This window comes from Maniola jurtina, chromosome 11, assembly GCF_905333055.1.
Source record: "Maniola jurtina chromosome 11, ilManJurt1.1, whole genome shotgun sequence".
In the NCBI taxonomy this organism is placed as follows: domain Eukaryota; kingdom Metazoa; phylum Arthropoda; class Insecta; order Lepidoptera; family Nymphalidae; genus Maniola; species Maniola jurtina.
The window spans coordinates 7,020,074-7,038,203 of NC_060039.1; the positions used below are offsets into that span (position 1 = coordinate 7,020,074).

An 18,130-nucleotide genomic window follows, 5' to 3' on the forward strand; every position below is an offset into this window, starting at 1 on the left:
TTTAACAGTGAAGGAAAAAATCGTGAGGAAACCTGCATGCTTGAGAGTTCTCCATGTACTCAAAGTCTGCCGATCCGCTTCGGGCCAGCGTGGCCTATTTCCTTCTCACTTTGAGACGAGGACCCGTGCTTAGTAGTGGGCCGGCAATGGGTTGATCATGATGAGGTACTATAGCTTGTTCAAAGTTCTGCCTGTATTAAATTCAAGTCAAGCAAAGAAGTTAAGGCTGTCTAGGTTTATTCAAAACTATTTTGATCCAACTCAGCGCGGTCTGTAAAGATGATGTATATATTTTTTTATTTATGAAAAGTCCAAACTTCTTGAAAATGCTTGCATTAGGAAAGTCTACTGGGTTTGGCTAAAGTTTAGTGGTTAAGACATCGGCTTCTTAGTCAGGGTCTGGGGTTCAATTTCAGTGGAGGGAAGTTACGAACGCGTGACTTTTTGATCAAATCTTCAATCTAATCTGGGTGACTAGTGCGTATCTCTGTTCTCTTAAAGCGTCACAAAATATTAAATGTAACTAATGTATAGAAGACGATCACGAAATCCTTTTTCGAGCAAAAACACACGTCATGTTCAATTTGAGCTTCGTTTTTTGCCTCGTCTGTAAAATTGAGTTATTGGGGCAAATCTACTTCTATCTTATTCGCCAGCTCTACAAAAATTGTTTGAATCCTTTTTTAATAATCGAAAATTTCACCAGTACCTATAAAGGAAACCAAAAGTTAGCCAAATAAAGTAGCTTTACGTTTTCTTTTTTCTTCGCTTGTTATAACAATGTATTCTGTATCTTCTTTGGCACTACATTGTAAAGTCGTCTATTCCGTTGTTAAATTCTGAAATATTGTCTTAGGATTAGGTATTGAAGGTTCTTACCAAACTGATCTCGAACCGATGGGTCATCGGGGGCTAAAGTAACTGCTTTTTTAAACCATAGCTCCGCCTCCATACTTCTACTTGCCTACAACAAAACTTTTGTTTAATGTTTCTCTTATCTCTATGGTAATATAAGTACAGAACAAGTAAAACTACCCGTGCGAAGTCGGAGCGAGACTTCTTCTATCTTCTATTAATATAAAAAGGACTTGTCCTATCTGGCTGACTGACTGAGCTATCAACGGACAGCTTGGAATCGCTTGGGTCAGAAACTTAAAATTTCCACATAGGTTCTTTTTACGACGTAGGTAGGGTTATTTTTTCGATTACAAGTTAGCCCTTGGCTTCGATCTCATCTGATGGTAATTAATGATGCACTCTAAGGTGGTAGTGGGCTAACTTGGGAGGGTACTCACTAAGATTTTTGGAAATTCTAGTGGTTAAATAGAGGATTATATGAAGAAAGAACGAGCATTACATGTACGTGAGGATTAAATAGGGGATGAAAATTCGAATGTGATTTATCCATTGATATTTACGATTTCGGTAAAAATGAAGAAATATTTGCTGATTCGACGGGATGTCAAATATTAGGCTATGAGACATATCTATGGCTATGAGTGACATGAAATCAAAGAAAATATCTCAAAATTTAAAAAACCCCCGACACAAAACCTCTATAAGAAAAACTAGAAAAGAGCTGATAACTTTCAAACGGCTGAACAAATTTTCTTCAATTATAGCTCGATCAAGCCACCTTTCAAACAAAAAAAACTAAATTAAAATCGGTTCATTCGTTTAGTAGCTACGATGCCACAGACAGATACACAGATACACCGATACACAAATACACACGTCAAACTTATAACAGCCTTACTACTACTCCCTACTCTTTTCGGGTGATTCATAGGCTACCTAGCGTCAAATGCAGGAACATTTGACGCCTGCCAGTGACGTCGTAGCCTGGACGGTTTGTTACAAGTTCCCTAACTATCGTGAACTGTGGTACCAATATGTAGCTAAATTTAAAGATAAAATATATACTTACCTACTAATATACTAGTGTTTATTTTTTAATCGTTTGCGTGAATATACATAATTACGCAAGTACCTACGATACCGTGTTCGGGGGTATTTAAAAAATATAAAGTAACTTTAATATTAATGGCATTATAAAATCTGACGTCATTGATGTTATAAATAGACTGTGATTATTTACTTTGTTTATTAACGAATTAGCTGATGCTCGCGATTTCGTCCGCGTGGAATTAGGTTTTAAAAACTCCTATTCATCTCAAGTTTCTAGATCCAGCTGTTTGAATTGTAGGAAGGTAATAAACACGTACCTACTTCTTCATTTTTGATCGAAAACCCAAGCCAAAACTATTAAAGGTGGAATTTCGAGAACTTTTCTTGGTGAGGCTGTCTGTACATTGATAGATCAGTCAGTTAAGATAATTCTTTGATATGTTTGTTAAAAAAAATATTGTTAAACTAAGCGCTAGATGGAGTGTGCTCGGAGTGAGGAAATACGAGCCTGAATGATTACCCATTATAGACTTAATTTAACAGATGTGAGAATTTTTCAAAGTGTTTTCGCGGTGCCTTTCCTCAGCCGCGAAAACACTTTATGAATTCATATTAAGATTATTATTGAAAGATATATTTAAAATTGATTCAGATTTATTTTGGGTATTATAGGTCTGACATAATCACAAAGCGATTTAAAGATCCCTTGGAAATTCTGATTAAAAAAATCTCCGCATCGCTCCGCTATAGTTGAAGTTTTAAAGTAAAAGCGGATGTTTACAAGTAGCACCAGTGGTAGAAATTATGAGGGGTAATAGGCTGGCATGGTATGGGCATATAATGCGTAGGGAAGAGAGTCATATCACTAGAAGAATGTTAAATATGCATGTGGAAGGAAAAAAGAGAAGATTACGACCAAAAAAAAGTGGATGGATTGCGTGAAAGAGGATATGCGTATGAGGTAGATGATACGTTGATGGATGACAGAAGAGAGTGTAAGAAAAAGACATGTTGTGCCGACCCCACGTAGCATGGGATAAGGTCTGGAAGAAGAAGGTCGCTCCGCTGCGGTTGAAAGGTACCCTAATATTCGTATAATACATATTCCTAATATATACGTACAATGCTTACATTTCTAGCTAAAATCTGTGCGAGCGTCACGTGCGTGGCTGCGTGTTTCGGGGCGAGCGCCAGTGCAGACAGGATGTTGTGCTCCGCCTGCGGCCACTGATGCAGCTGCATGTGTATTTCACTTGCCATTGATAACACATTCTGGATCAAAAATAGCAGCTTTATTTATGTCCATATACATTAGGTTGTATTACATAGATGGATAGACAGGATGGATCCTTTGTTTTGATTATGTACAACGAAACCCTTAAAAAACTGATCCATAACCAAGCATACTCTTTTCTTATTACTCAAGTTCTGTATTCGATTTTATCCAAAACGACATCTGGATATTAAACCAAACGTCTCTTTCAATGATATCCTTTTCAAGTTCTAAAGTTTCGCTTTCAAAATTCTGTCAACACAATTCGTTTAAATCTTAGATTAAAATTCACAAAACAATCTTGAAACGCTTTTATGAAAACCACTTGAATTATACGCGTCAAATTAACCCTTGACAATTATTGGCCAAATCAACGCTGAGTCCTGTGAAATACTGTCGCTTTGTCGAACCCAACCGATCGTAAAATTTCTGGCTCTTCGCCAGGACAAGGATTTCAATGGTACATACGTGTCGCGTCCAGCCGACAATTGGCGCATTCGTGTCGGGCAATATTTGCAGTGCGTCCTTGTAAGCCGAGAGAGCCTTGTGCCAGTGTCCCCTTTGTGAATGGAGGGAGGCTAGCTGCACTAGTGCGGACACCCGGGCTGCGTCGTGCTCGCGTCTGTCTCTGATGCGGACGCCGTCTGCGCGTGCGCCGGCTCGCAGCGCGCTCGCTGCTTCCGCCAAGCGACCGTCGGCCATTAGCGAAGTTCCCAGATTTACATATGCCACTAAAAAAGAAACTCCTATGTTAAGACCGGACCGTATTTGTAACTTTTTGGAATCTAGAGGCCACACTAATAATTCGAACCTTATATTGTTTACATTGAGAGATTCTTTGTTTATTTAATCCAATCCGATGACACGTCTATAGTATATGATAATACTATAATTTAGTCTAATATTTGCAATATCCAACGTGTTATTGGAAGTGGAAATACTAGTGAATTTTTTCTCACAAAGATACTTCGTTTCGTAATAAATCAAGTATCGCATAGTACCTACCTTGTGTTAAGATGCTCTTATAGTAGGTACTTGTAAATTGGATAATTAACAAAACAGAGTAAAAAAATCGATAAATCTCATAATTAACATTAAATGCGCGCTCTAGTTAACTAGGCTGGTTCAAATTATCAATAATTCAGCGAGGCGTTATAATGGCAAATATTGCCTTGAGCCTTTGAGCTAACTTATTAATAGTTTACTAGAATTATGAGAGATAAAAATTAATGTAAAACATTTTCTTGGAAACTTTGAAGTTTTTTTTTTCTTTGAAGAAATTATTTCGTAAAATTATGATCAAAAAGCTGCCAACAAAAAATCCAATAAGACTCCAATATTATACTTACATGCCATAGAAGGTCGAAAGTAGATTGCCCTCTCGAAACTTTTGATAGCTTCCCCGTATCGTCTTTGGTTTTGATGTAGGATTCCCCTGAAACAACGAAATGAGTTTATTGGAGTCATTTTTGTATTACACGGTTCAAGGATGCAATCGTACAAAATATTATTCCCTTTGACAAAGATAACCTTATAAATAATATTATATAGAATTTTTAGTTTTAGTAGGCTAGAAACATGAGCATAAAATATATTTTATATTAAATGACTATGTTAGATTAATATGTAAATTAAATGTTTATTTATGTAAAAGATGGCAATGATTGATTCGAGACTTATGCACTGGATTGGAAATAATAAATATATGTAATATGACTATTCGTTTATACCGGGTAAGCTAGTATCATATTGCTCTTGTAATTGAGGAAATTACGTTTTTACTAAACATAGCTATGAACCATTTCGATTAAACAGCCTTTCAAATAAAATAAAAAACCGCATTCATATCGATCCACCCGTTTGAGCGCTACGGTACCACAGACGGACATAAAGACAAATAGACAGACAAAGCGAGCAAATTTGTAATACCCCTCTATTTGCCTCGGGTATTAAAAAGAGATAATTTTATATGTAATTTAAAATTAAACTTTCAAAAGGAAAACCACTTTTTTAATTAAATATGCTAATCAGCAACTCAGAAGTTAAGAGACTCGTTTTATTCAAGCTGGCTAGACTAAACGCGAACGTTATGTTCAGCAATTTCCTATTAAACCTTTTACAAATTGAAGCTAGGATGGACGACATTATGATAGTAATTAACTGATGCCCGCGACTTCGTCCGGGTGGATTTATGTTTTATAAATCCCGTGCGAACTCTTTGATATTCCAGGGTAAAAAGTAGCCTATCTCACTCGCCAGGCCCTTAACCCATGCAGCAAAATCACGTCAATCCGTTACTACGTTGCGATATGATTGAAGGACAAACCAATAAATCAACAAACCAACAAATAAACACACTTTCGTATTTATAATATGGGTGGTGATGATAGCTCATTTGAAAAAGGGCATCTGAAAAATGTAGCGCAAATTATGATTCCTTTCTGTTAAATAATTAATTCTAAGTATTTATTAGATACTCTGCGTCTGTGGCCGGCGGTTTTCTAACTAACAATCTTATAACAAAGTAAGGTTTTTATTTAATTTGTGTTTTGAAAAATATACCTAATCCCTTGCCTACTTTGTAATAATTTTATACTTTTTCAATCTCTACCAGGACAGCAGCCAATTTTGAAGGTATGCTATGTACTTTCCTTCTTATCCTGTAATTATAATGTAATTCAGTTGAAAGTATACATAGTAAGTCATAACATTGGTTAATTTTTATTTATTACTTTACCCGCGTTATTGCAATATCCATTATCCACGTTTAATATTAATGCAATGCGGTACGATCATTCGTTCTTATTATTTATAAATCACAACGGAACAAAATAATAAATACACATTCCGGAAGTTAGCAATAGTTTTAACTGGAATTACCTATATATTTTGTAGGTACAATATTATAATAAAGTTAACAGTTCATGTACCTGCATATTTTATTAAAGTCAACTGTAAAAATAGGTACCTATTACAATTTTATAACCTCCCTGGCGTATTGAGCACTGTGGTCTTAAAGTTCAAAGGCCCTGGTTCGATTCCCATAAGGGGCAATTTGGAAAATTATTATTTCTAAATTGGATCTGGTTTAAGGTGTAGTAGGAACTTTGGCTGAAGCTAGATACTATCCTACCGGCAATGCCTGCCGCCAAGCAATTTACTTTCCGATACGATGCTGCGTAGAAGGGTTTAATGAGTACTGTCATACCTCTTCCAGGTTGATCAGTTTCTTCATGTAAGACTTAGGCTAAGAATTAAGGCGCGAACTTGTCATCGAATAAGAAAATCATTCAAAAATAAATACCTATATTATAATAATATTCTGATATAAAATAAAGCTGAAATGTCAATGAGCTGGGCGCATACTAAGTTCGAAGAACCAACAACTGTTGGGGTCCCAAAGTGCTGAAACAGCTACCTCGCGCCGCAAAATGCCCGTTATCAGAGGACAGATAGGGATATGACATTACACAAGTCGCAGGGAGCCGTTATATCTAGGCGGCGCAAGACAATACATTTACGCTAAGTGGAAGTCTCTACAGGAGACTTAGATCCAGGAGTGGGCGTCTATCAGTTGACGAGGACGACAATATTGTTATTACGACAATTATTACTGATCATAATATAGCGTCTTACTAAAAAAAATGTAAAAAAGGTTTAACTGATGATTAAATTGACTGATGATGAAATCCGTTAAGTCTTGATTAAACACGCCTTTAAGTTGTTTCAGCCTTTGTGGTAAGGCTGTTTGTGTCCAGAGATAAAATCCCTTGTCGACTGATAAAAGACCTAGTTTAATAAAACATGGATGCAGCAGTGCAATATTGTGCACAATACATGAATAATGTAGGTTGTTCGGGAGCGAGCTCGGCTAGGCGCAGAGACCATTAATGAGTACTGTACCCGGCTATTGTACCTCGGTAGCGTCCGTAATAATTTGTTGCTAATTCTCCTCTAATTATAGACGCATCTACCTACTTGTTTATGGTTGTTCAGTGTTTAGCACAAAACAACCCCTGTTTCTCTTTCCCTGCGTTGCAGTACTTTCCTCATTGCTGAAGTCCCTTTTCCATGAAACATCATAATCATCATCATGATCAACCGATCGCTGGCTCACTACAGACCACGGGTCTCAATACAGGATGACAGGGGTTTAGCTACAGTCTATTCACTTCACGCTAGCCAAGTGCGGATTTACAGACTTCACAGACGCTTGAGAACGAAGTCAAAGTCAAAATCATTTATACAAAGTAGGTACAATTGTACTCCTTTTGATGGTCGAAATTGTTAAATTTGTATGATTATAGTGGTGATAATTAATTACGTAACTTTAAACTAAAGCTACGAGGGTTCCGAACGCGCCCAAGTCTGAGAAGAGCCCACAACAAACTCAGATACACTAATGGAGAACTCTGAGGCATGCAAGTTTCTTCACGCTGTTTTCCTTCACCGTTACAGCAAGTGAAATACTTGAAACGCACATAACTCCGAAAAGTTAGAGGTGCGTGCCCAGGATCGAACCTCGGACCTCTGATTAGAAGGTGGACACTACGCTATCACAGCTTTCCACAACACAATAGAAGGTTATCGTCACACATCATTTATCACATCACAATAGTGGGAGTTTTCTTAGAATAATCTTCCGCATACAACTCGATTCTGTCGATTCGTAGAACGATTAGTGTCAGACGCTTTGTAAAAATAACCGAAACCAGTAAGTAACACATTAGGTTTTTGTTACTAAATATCTGAAATGAAACACGGAGGAAACGAAACAGTCAAATTCGTACCTCCGAAGTTGCTCGACTTGAGAGCACCGATTTATCGACTGGTTATCGCAACAATGCCACACTAGGAAGGAATCTTCCCCCTAACAAACACACAACAACATCTAATAAATATTGAATATACCTAGAATTTAAAATTCAAATGGATAAAATAGTCATTGATTACCTACTTTCATATTACCCCTATACCAAACCGTAAATAAAGATTACACAAAAATAGATAAACAGAAATTATACAATAATTATTTTGGACTGACGAAGCCTAAAAGCATTTTTATGTTCGTGTATTTCATGATTAAAGCTATCAAAATAAAATACAGGTCGTCACACATCGGTTATTTATTTCGTATTCAAAAGTAAAAAATAGAACATAATATAGAATCACATCGATGTTTGTCCATCCATATGAAGAAAAATCTAAAAATACATACTTAGATGACTTAGATAACATAAACTGTAATTTAATTGACTGAAAAGCTATTTAGATCAGTTACAAAAACTTGTTACATTATATTTATTGGCGTACACCTATTTGAAATTAAAAAAATTAAAAGTCCATCAAATAATAATTTGTCTTTTATCTTTTTAACTAGTTAATTTTTCAATTGATTACTTATATCAATCGAACCTACCAAACTTCTAACGTACATACATACTCAAAATGATAAAAAAGTTAATTTACTAAAGTGGTCCTGCAGATAACAACCTAAACATTAATAAAATTAACTCATGTAAACATAAATTTAATTTACTATTTGTCACCATGGCTCTATGGAATGTAGGCTTTGCGTGACATGGTGGTACGGCCGCCGAGTAACGGAAACAGTCGGGTTTTGCAGTGAGCTTTCGGTGCATAAATTATGTTTTTAATTCAACGCCGCATTTGTAGGTTCTTATACGTTTTTTTCTAACCGAGCAAACAAATTTTAGACCTCATTAACATAATATCGAGAAATCTGTTACGCAAGCTGGTATAGACATAATAATATTATGCCGCAGAATATATCTATACCTACTCATTTTAATGAAGAGAAACTGCAGTAGTACCGTACTAAGTAGACGTGCTTGATGATTTGATGATGTTTGTGGAATCACTATAAAATCAATAAAGGCAGTTTATGGGAGTTTAAGCTTTCATCATTATCATCATGTCAATCAACGCCAGACCAAAAATGAGTACCTACCTACAGGTAAATATCACCACTGAGAACATTATGCAGAACTCTCAGGTATGCAGGTTTCCTTACGATGTTTTTCTTAATAGTTAAAGCAAGTTATATTAAATTGTTTGAAACCTGAGTTTTGAGTGCGTTAGTGAAGTGCACAAGTTAGAGCTGCGTGCCCGGAATCGAACTTCCGATCCCCCGGAAAAGAAGCGTGAGGTCCTAACCACTAGGCTATCACCGTTTTTTTTTTTACTCTCACATGACAAAGCCCGGACATCAAGCGAGGACAACAAGTACCTATCTACAGAGAATAATAACTGCATATTTATTATTTTTGTTAATGTTTGTATAAAGTGAAGTTTATCTGCCGTATTTCCTTATTAATTCACGTTTTCTAAAATAGGTCATGATGCTATAGCATTGAGTTCCAATGTACAATAAAGTAGCTGTCTAATAGGGAGGGATGGAGCTTAGTAACAAATTATTGCTAAGGTAGACAGTATACAGTAGTGGATAGGGACGGCTCTCATTAGTGTATAGTGAGCCTACCTCCTGCCCGACCCCACGCAATCAGCATTATTCTCAAGTGTACGATATTGCACTGCTTAATTAATGTAGGTATCTGTACATGAACTACCTATTGTACTATTTTCTCTACTTATTACTTTCTCATTTTATTTCTTAACTAGAGGATGCCCACGACTTCGTCCGCGTGAATTTAGGTTTTAAAGATCCCGTGGGAACTGCTTGATTTTCCGGGATAAAATGCCTATGCCAGTATTACTGGGACGCAAGCTAGCTCGGTACCTTTCATACAAATTGGTTAAGCGGATGGGTTTTTAGGAATCCCGTGGGAACTCTTTGATTTTCCTATAGCCTATGTCCGTCCTCAGAATATAAGCTATCCCTGTACCAAATTTCGTCAGAATCGGTTAAACTGTTGGGCCGTGAAAAGGTAGCAGACAGACAGACAGACAGACACACTTTTGCATTTATAATATTAGTATGGATTTTTTACTTATGACGATGCTTTACAACTCGATTACAAATTACAATATTCATTACAAAAACCTGGACCACTTTTCTGCGGGAGGTCCAGTCGCCTCAAAATTTGCTCTCGAGTGAACGATCCCCTACGAGTTCCTATACCCGTGTTCCTATAAGTTGGGGCGATTAGCCAGTTGCCTGCAAGTTGCTACTCCGCAGCAACTCGCTGAGTGGCTCGGACGACCGGCAACTCCGCGGATACACACGACTTCTATAATAAAAAATTACAGATTCTAACGGTCGCCGTCGGCTAGTTGCCAGGCGAATAGTCGACCGTGCGTAATGGCTCTTAGTCTACATCATCACTTGCCAGTAGGTGTGCTTGTAGACAAGCGCTAGTATCGATTAAGAAAGGCTTTTTAGAACTTTATTAGGAACTTTAAAAAATCTTCAACGTGGACCAAGTCCCGAAAAAAAGCTAGTAATAATATATTGGGGAACCAAATTTGGATTGGGCTTGGGTTGGATTTGGTTTATACGGCTTTTGTTGATTCCATAATTTACCGAAATCTTTTGGGTCACGCCGGGCGCAAATATTTATAAGGGTCAAGTAGGATGGCTTTACATCATTGATTTAATAAATTCTTGGTTAGAAAGCCATCTTAAGTAAATATACTGAGATAATTATATGAGTGTTTACTATATATACTGAGATAATTAGTAAGATTTATTCACATACCTACACTTAAATAATTCAAGATATTTAATCTTGAGTTATATTATTTAATTAAACTTAAACTATGAAAATCCAATTAATGTTCGTTTAATTATAAGTAGTACAATAACGCGTGTACCGTTTTCTTACTCGTTGAGTGACGAATTTATGTTACATAATATTTGAATGTCTTTGTGTTGATATATTTTGATTTAGTTTGAAAAAATTACAGTATACTGTTCCAAGTTAATAAGAGTGAATGAAGGAATGAAGAGTAGATGAAGAAAGAATAAAAACAATATGGATATTTTATAGGGAAATTGGTTATTACCGTGGTAATAAAGCAACATTAAACGATAATCTAACACGATAGGCAAAACGTTATATGCTTAGCAATTTGCCAACAAACACCTCAAAGATAATAGGTAGGCATATCAACATATTATACTAGAGGCAACAAATACATTCAAAGCAAACTGTTTCACAAACAAGCGATATGCAAAACACTACGCAAATGTTGTCGTTGGTCTTGCCGGCTGGAATGTTAAATATGTGTGAGCAAACATGAGTCTAATCTATGCCTTATCGCCATTAAAACACGCCAACACCGCGCTGGCTGTTCCGACTACGCCCGCCTCGCCTGCATAGCCTAGAATACTTGATCGAAACTAACGAGTAAGTATTATACAATGCATGGATACTTCCACACCCTTACTTACATATTAATAAATGCGAAAGTGTGTCTGTCTACTAGCTTTTCACGACGCTTTCGTTAACCGAATTTGACGAAATGGGGACGAACATAGGCTACCTATTGTCAAATCCAAGATTCTACATGGTTGAAATTAAGGATATCATCTATTTAGTACTGGAATAGTTTTCATCCCGTAGATATACAGATATAAGCTATTTTATCCCGAAAAATAAAAGAGCTCCCTTAAGTTTTTCAAAAATATAAATAAATATCGTTGACGAAGTCCCGGATCATCATCATCATCATCATGATCAACCCATTTCCGCCCCACTACTGAGTACGGGTCTCCTCTCAGAATGAGAAGGGTTTAGGCCATAGTCTGCCACGCTGGCCCAATGCGGATTGGCAGACTTCACACACCTTTGAGAACATGGAGAACTCTCAGGCATGCAGGTTTCCTCACGATGTTTTCCTTCACCGTTAAAGCAAGTGATATTTAATTGCTTAAAACGCACATAACTGAAAAGTTAGTGGTGCGTGCCCAGGATCGAACCCCCGACCTCCGATTAGGAGGCGGACGTTCTAACCACTAGGCTATCACAGCTTTTAAAAAACTCCCGGAACTAAAAAAGTCCCGGATATTAAATATTAATAAAGGAAAAGTGTGTCTATCTGTATATGTATGCTAGTCTTTCATAGCCCATCCGTTTACACGATTTTAATGAAGACACACAGTTAGTTTACATTCCAGAGCCAGACATAGACTATTTTTGTCCCGGAAAAATAAGTCATGTTCCTACAGGAAAACAGGATGGTGACTTATTCGTGGCTTAGACGCAGCACACATGTAGTGTTGTTTACGTCGACAAAGCATTATTTTATTTTATTTAACCTATAATCCTTGTAAAATTATCATAATTAGCGTCGACAAAGCATTTTTTTTATTTAACCTATAATAATCCTTGTAAAATATTATTATTAATGAAACTGTCATGTTAACACTAAAATTCCGTGAAAGAGCCACATGTATACAAATACTGACTGATATTAAATACAGGTACAAGAATGTAAATTTATAAAAAATATATAATTTGAGTAGGTAATTAAGTTATGTTGAAAGCATTTTCATGTACATTTTGTGATTAAAGCTATTAGGCTAATAACAGGTCGCAGCATAGCATCCATTAATTTTTTCACTAACGACTGACTCCGCTTTTAAATTATTACGACCGATGCAGAACAAATACTGCTTTAAAACAAAAGTTCCGTAAATTATGGAGGAGAAAATTTCAACTAATGAAAATAAACTTTGCCTTTAAGCTATTCCAGTATTGTCAACAACAAACAGAAAAATACGGCTGATAATAAAATAAGTGAAATGAATATTTAAACCGTTTAAAATTCAACTCGCAGGTTTCACCAGCAAAATTGATTATAATATATAATACTAAATTAGATACCTTCTAAATACTTAAAAACTACATTTTATTACAGGACTAATTTACAAAAGCTAATGCAATTTTTTTTTTCATTTCATCGCAGTTAATCCGGTGACAAAAGGGCTGGTTCATTTTTTGCGCAAAGGACGCAGAAATGCAGCCAGTATTTTTGGCACCGTTCCACGCGTGCATGATTCGCACAGTAGATTAGATAAAACTAGTTTTAAGTTTTATTGTAACATTTTAATAGAATAAAAATTTTATGAATTTTGAATGCTATGTCTGTCAAACACAGCGATATAATATTGTATGTTACAAATATTTTATTTAAAATCTTGTCTACATTATAATTACTGTGGGATACGAGTACGATATTATAATGACGTACCTATAACAAGAATCTTCATTAAGGCGTGTCCAAACATAGCGCTGCGAGTGCGCGGCAGCAACACGCGGCAATCGCGAGACACAGCTCTGATGCGCGACTAGTGTAGACATCCCAGAAATGTGTGCGCGGCAATACTGCGCGGCATGTCCTAGACACGCTGTGCTCTCAGTTTGCATTCGATCCAAAATGAAAGCGGCCGCGTGTGTTGTAGCTCTACTTATTATTCGAAAATTACGCAGAAGGAAGAGACTGAAAAAAACAAGGCAATGCTGGATACGACCACTTTTCCAACAGAGGGTAAAGAATTTGAAAGTGATTAATTATGAAATCCACTATCGAACAACACAGTTTTTAAGATTGACCTTGGAAGAATTTGAACATATACATACACTGGTGGAACCATTTATTAAAAAAACTGATACACACTGGCGTGTAGCAATAACGACGAAAGAGAGACTCGCAATAACTTTGCGATATTTGGCCACAGGAGACTCATATACTAGTCTACAATATATATTTCACGTGTCAAAGCAAACAATCTCAAAAATAGTCCCAGAGGTGTGCGATGCCCTAGTGAAAGCTCTGAAGGATGTGATAAAGGTAAAAAAGAACAACTTTATTACTTACATTATTTTTATTAAGTTTTTAATCAATCATAAATATGTGCATGTTTAATGTGCAGACAATAAAAATGAAACAATCACTATTTAATTATAAACTATTCTCAGTATTCAAATCGTTAATCAATTGTGTAAGTCCGGATCCCATACTAGAGTCACTAGAGGATGCCGTATTGGAGATATCGGTATAATGTGTAGTAAAATAACCTGGTCTTCTTTCATCGTTTTCTTGAATTGTAGACTGATTGAGTTGGTTTATACATGCCATATCAGCGTCAAATATTATAGTATTTATGGAATGTTTTACTCTTGCTAAGGTTATGGGATCGTATTTTCTCAACTCTGCCGCTACGTGCATGCCAAAAGCAACGTATAAATCGTTGCTGTTATCGCTTTGTTTTCGCATTTCTTCCAATGCATCTTCTAACATTTTATTCTCGGCATCATACTCCGGATCTTCGTGTGTTCTCTTTGTTGGCTTCCTTTTAGTTGGAATCGTAGATGCAGTATTCATGTTAGTCGTATTTAGTTCTGAAGTGCCTTGTTCTGTAGCGCTTTGTTCTGTAGCGCCTTGTTCTGTAGCGCCTTGTTCTGTAGCTCCTTGTTCTGTATTATGTGACTGCGACGATGAGCCACAATCCTGTAATCAAAACAACGATTTTTAGTTGTGTTTGTAGAATATAGGTATAGTCTTTGGGATTTAAGAAGTGTCTCCGTTTCAGCTAGGACTAAAATGCTTTCGTATGATGTCCGACTGTTTTCATTTATATCTGTCGTAGAATGTCGTAGTTAGATTTCCACGCGATTCTTTGAGGTTACCCACCCCCACCCGTGTTAAGATAAATTTCGCATTTTTTTAATGTGAACTTTATATTTTTCAGTTACCAGTATCGGAACAAGATTGGAAGATAGTCTCTAAAGAATTCGAGGAAAAATGGAATTTCCCACATGTCATCGGTGCTTTGGACGGAAAACATATAACTATTCAGGCTCCTTTTAGAAGCGGCACCGAGTATTACAATTATAAAAAATATTTTAGTATTGTACTTTTAGCATTAGTAGACTCAAATTACAATTTTATGTACGTTAACGTTGGAAGTCAAGGTCGAATATCAGATGGAGGCGTTTTTAAACATTGTGAATTGTACCGAAAGTTAGAAAATAATCAACTTAATGTACCAGCACCAGAAATTTTAAATATACCCTACACAACAAAAGTACCCTATGTCATATTAGGAGATCAAGCTTTTGCTTTAACTAAATATATGTTGACACCTTTTGCAGGAATTCATTCAAAAGGGTCTAAAGAACGGATTTTTAACTACAGACTATCGAGAGCACGTAGAGTAGTTGAAAATGCTTTTGGTATTTTGGCGTCTAAATTTAGAGTACTGAGAAATGCAATTATGTTAAACCCAACATCAGCTAAAAAGGTAGTTCTAGCTGCTGTTCACTTGCATAATTTTCTTCGAAACAGCTCTTCAATAACAACCTCTAATAACTCAATGAATGAATCAGTTACTTTAACACCGAACGAATGTATAGGTGGCACTCCAACCGATATTCGTAATTTTTTGGCAGAACATTTTATGGCAAACGGGTCGATTATTTGGCAAGATAGATATTAAATAATTACGTTATGAGAAACTAGATGACGCCCGCGACTTCGTCCGCGTGAATTTATTTTTTAAAATCCCTCGGGAACTCTTTGATTTTCCGGGATAAAAAGTAGCCTATGTCACTCTCCAGGTCCTCAGCTATACCTATGCAAAAAATCACGTCGATCCGTAACTCTGTTGCGGCGTGATTGAAGGACAAACCAACAAACACACTTTCGCATTTATAATATTAGTATGGTTATACATGAATGTATGTATGAAATTAGCGTACTTACCACTGTGTCAATAGGATTACCCCTATCATGCAAAAAGTGGAAAGATTCGTAGGCAAACCATTTAGACTTGTAGGCCTTGTTTCTATCTGTAACAATAAAAGTGTCAATTCTGTTATATCCATCTGCTTTAGAGTGAGAAATAATTAAAGTATTAATTCACGGCTTGTACTTGTGAGAAATACTTTCCTAAACATGTGTGTATAAACTCACGACCATCAGTCTAGTTTACCAGCTGATCAGACCGTTAAACATATTTTACAACGGTCACATATTTTAACCAAAATATTTCGATGATGATTATACGTATTTCGAAAATTATTCAATCTACGTAATTGCATTAATTCATTGATTTATTAAAAACATTCATTCAATGATTTTGCGCTCTAAGAAATGTCAAACTCAATCGGTTTGCCATATTTATTTATATTTTGGGTCGTGCATGAAAAAACGTACTATACTTAGTTGAGCATTACAAACGTGCGAACTGCGTACGAACCATATTACTATCATTACCTGCTATAGTTCTTGCAATTCACGAGGGCGGGTGGCTCATGGTTGTGTGTGTATCGTATCTGTATAAGTGTGAGCGAGCGCAATGCATGCGCCTGACCGCTCTCACCTAGGCTCCGACAGGCACGCACACTTACACAATTATACATGTACACGACGTAACCACAAATAAAGCTCACTCGGTTACGTAAATTCCAAGAACTACATATACCACAGTATACATTTAACTTAGATACCTATATGTAAGTAGAATAGAATCTTTTGTTACAAGTACTTCATTTTGTTATTGTTTGCTGTAGGAGTACTTATTGTCATTTCATCAATATCATTAAATAAAAGATTAAACTTACCCGAACCAGTAATGTTACTCGTTTTTTCTCTGTTTCTCTCCCTTCTGTATGAGCTTAAAAGACTTTTCATTTTGGTTTTTAGAACTGCTTTCGGTTGCTCGAAATTTTTTGCGATTTCATCCCACATGTCTTCTCTTAAATTATTGTTATGATATTCTTTGCGCCTGGTGTCCCATAATGCATTAAATGAACCATATATTTCAATAAGTCGAATTGCCGTTTCGTTATCCATCGTTTACGTCCACACACCTTCACTGACGAACGAACACTACGCGCGCGGCAAGCTCGTTCGCGCGCGGCAGCAACACGCGGCATTCGTGCGCGGCGGCCGTCCAAACACAGCGCGGAAATCGCGCGCGGCATGCCGCTCACGATTGCCGCGCTATGTTTGGACACGCCTTTACTGAAACACAGAACCGCATTCTTAATGCTAACGATGCATAAATATTAATGTTACCGACTTATTTGTTTGATGAGACACATTTGAATACTGAGGCGGTTCGGTTTTGATTCAAAGTAAGTCTATGTACCGAAAGTTCACAAAAGAGCTTGGAAGTAACTATGACCAACAAGTCGGTGATGTTGTTATTTCGAAGTTGAAATAAAGTTTCGTTGTCTGTTTTTTTAGTCCTTTTCCACTCCTGCCCGGCTAGCATGGGCAGTAGATAAAAATTATATCCCCGATTATATCCACTGATTTCTATGACATCAGTGGATATAAATCGGGGGATATAATTTTTATCTACTGCCCATGCTAGCCGGGCTGGGAATGGGTCTTCTCTGAGAACGAAAAGAGTTTACTCCATAGTCCACCACGCTAGCCAAGTGTGTTTAGTAGACTTCACATACCTTTGAGAATATGTTTGTATGTATGTGTATACTTTATGGCATCACCGTTAAAGCAAATGATATACAGTTGCTTAAAACGCATATAACTCCGAAAAGGCTCTGGTCTTCCTGTAAGAGACCAACATATTAACCACTAGGCCACCTATCACCGTTTTTATATGACAAAGATAGTAGTTGGCAAACCAAAACCACAGCAGATCTCTCGTGCATTATTTAAACACGACAGCTAGTCATTAGTGTCCAAAGATAAAAAAGGAGTAGATAAAAAAATCTGGTTTAATATTACGTAGATGCAGCAGTGCAATAATGTGCCATGAATAATGCAGGTCGGCTTGATGTGGGCTCGACGTGCACTAATGAAAACCTTACCTCCCCACCATTATCTCCCGTCTACGTAAGCTACAATTTGTTACAACATTGTTAATATCTCTTTGTATTCCTTCGACCTAGCATTTTCTCGGGAGGTAACCGCAATGCACATATTTTATTCTAAGCCAGGTAAAGTTAACACATAATGTAATACTATGAGGCTACTATAAAAAGCGTAGCG

General features: G+C 36.7%; 3 protein-coding genes across 4 annotated transcripts in view; 1 reads left to right on the top strand and 2 right to left on the bottom strand.

Annotated features, from left to right (window-relative positions):
- Nucleotides 1-18,130, bottom strand: part of LOC123869363 (protein O-mannosyl-transferase TMTC2-like) — a 127,566-nt gene that overhangs the window by 5,400 nt on the left and 104,036 nt on the right. Inside the window, exons 6-9 of one of the 2 annotated variants that reach the window (XM_045912247.1) lie at nucleotides 4,531-4,616; nucleotides 3,650-3,912; nucleotides 3,040-3,180; nucleotides 880-964 (exon numbers count right to left, since the gene is read on the bottom strand). In XM_045912247.1, the coding sequence (XP_045768203.1) occupies nucleotides 880-964; nucleotides 3,040-3,180; nucleotides 3,650-3,912; nucleotides 4,531-4,616 (575 nt within the window). Of the gene's footprint in view, nucleotides 1-879; nucleotides 965-3,030; nucleotides 3,181-3,649; nucleotides 3,913-4,530; nucleotides 4,617-18,130 lie in introns of both variants that reach the window. The other variant, XM_045912246.1, reaches the window with a different exon arrangement.
- LOC123869364 (putative nuclease HARBI1) lies at nucleotides 13,381-15,722 on the top strand. Its single transcript, XM_045912248.1, has 2 exons — nucleotides 13,381-13,957; nucleotides 14,859-15,722. Exons 1-2 carry the CDS (start codon nucleotides 13,475-13,477, stop codon nucleotides 15,603-15,605), a joined length of 1,230 nt encoding a protein of 409 aa, XP_045768204.1. The 5' UTR covers nucleotides 13,381-13,474; the 3' UTR covers nucleotides 15,606-15,722.
- LOC123869365 lies at nucleotides 13,952-17,015 on the bottom strand. The gene is made up of 3 exons (XM_045912249.1): nucleotides 16,732-17,015; nucleotides 15,872-15,957; nucleotides 13,952-14,617 (listed from the first exon to the last, which is right to left on the bottom strand). The coding sequence occupies exons 1-3, from the start codon at nucleotides 16,961-16,963 to the stop codon at nucleotides 14,069-14,071; spliced, it is 867 nt and encodes a 288-aa protein (XP_045768205.1). The 5' UTR covers nucleotides 16,964-17,015; the 3' UTR covers nucleotides 13,952-14,068.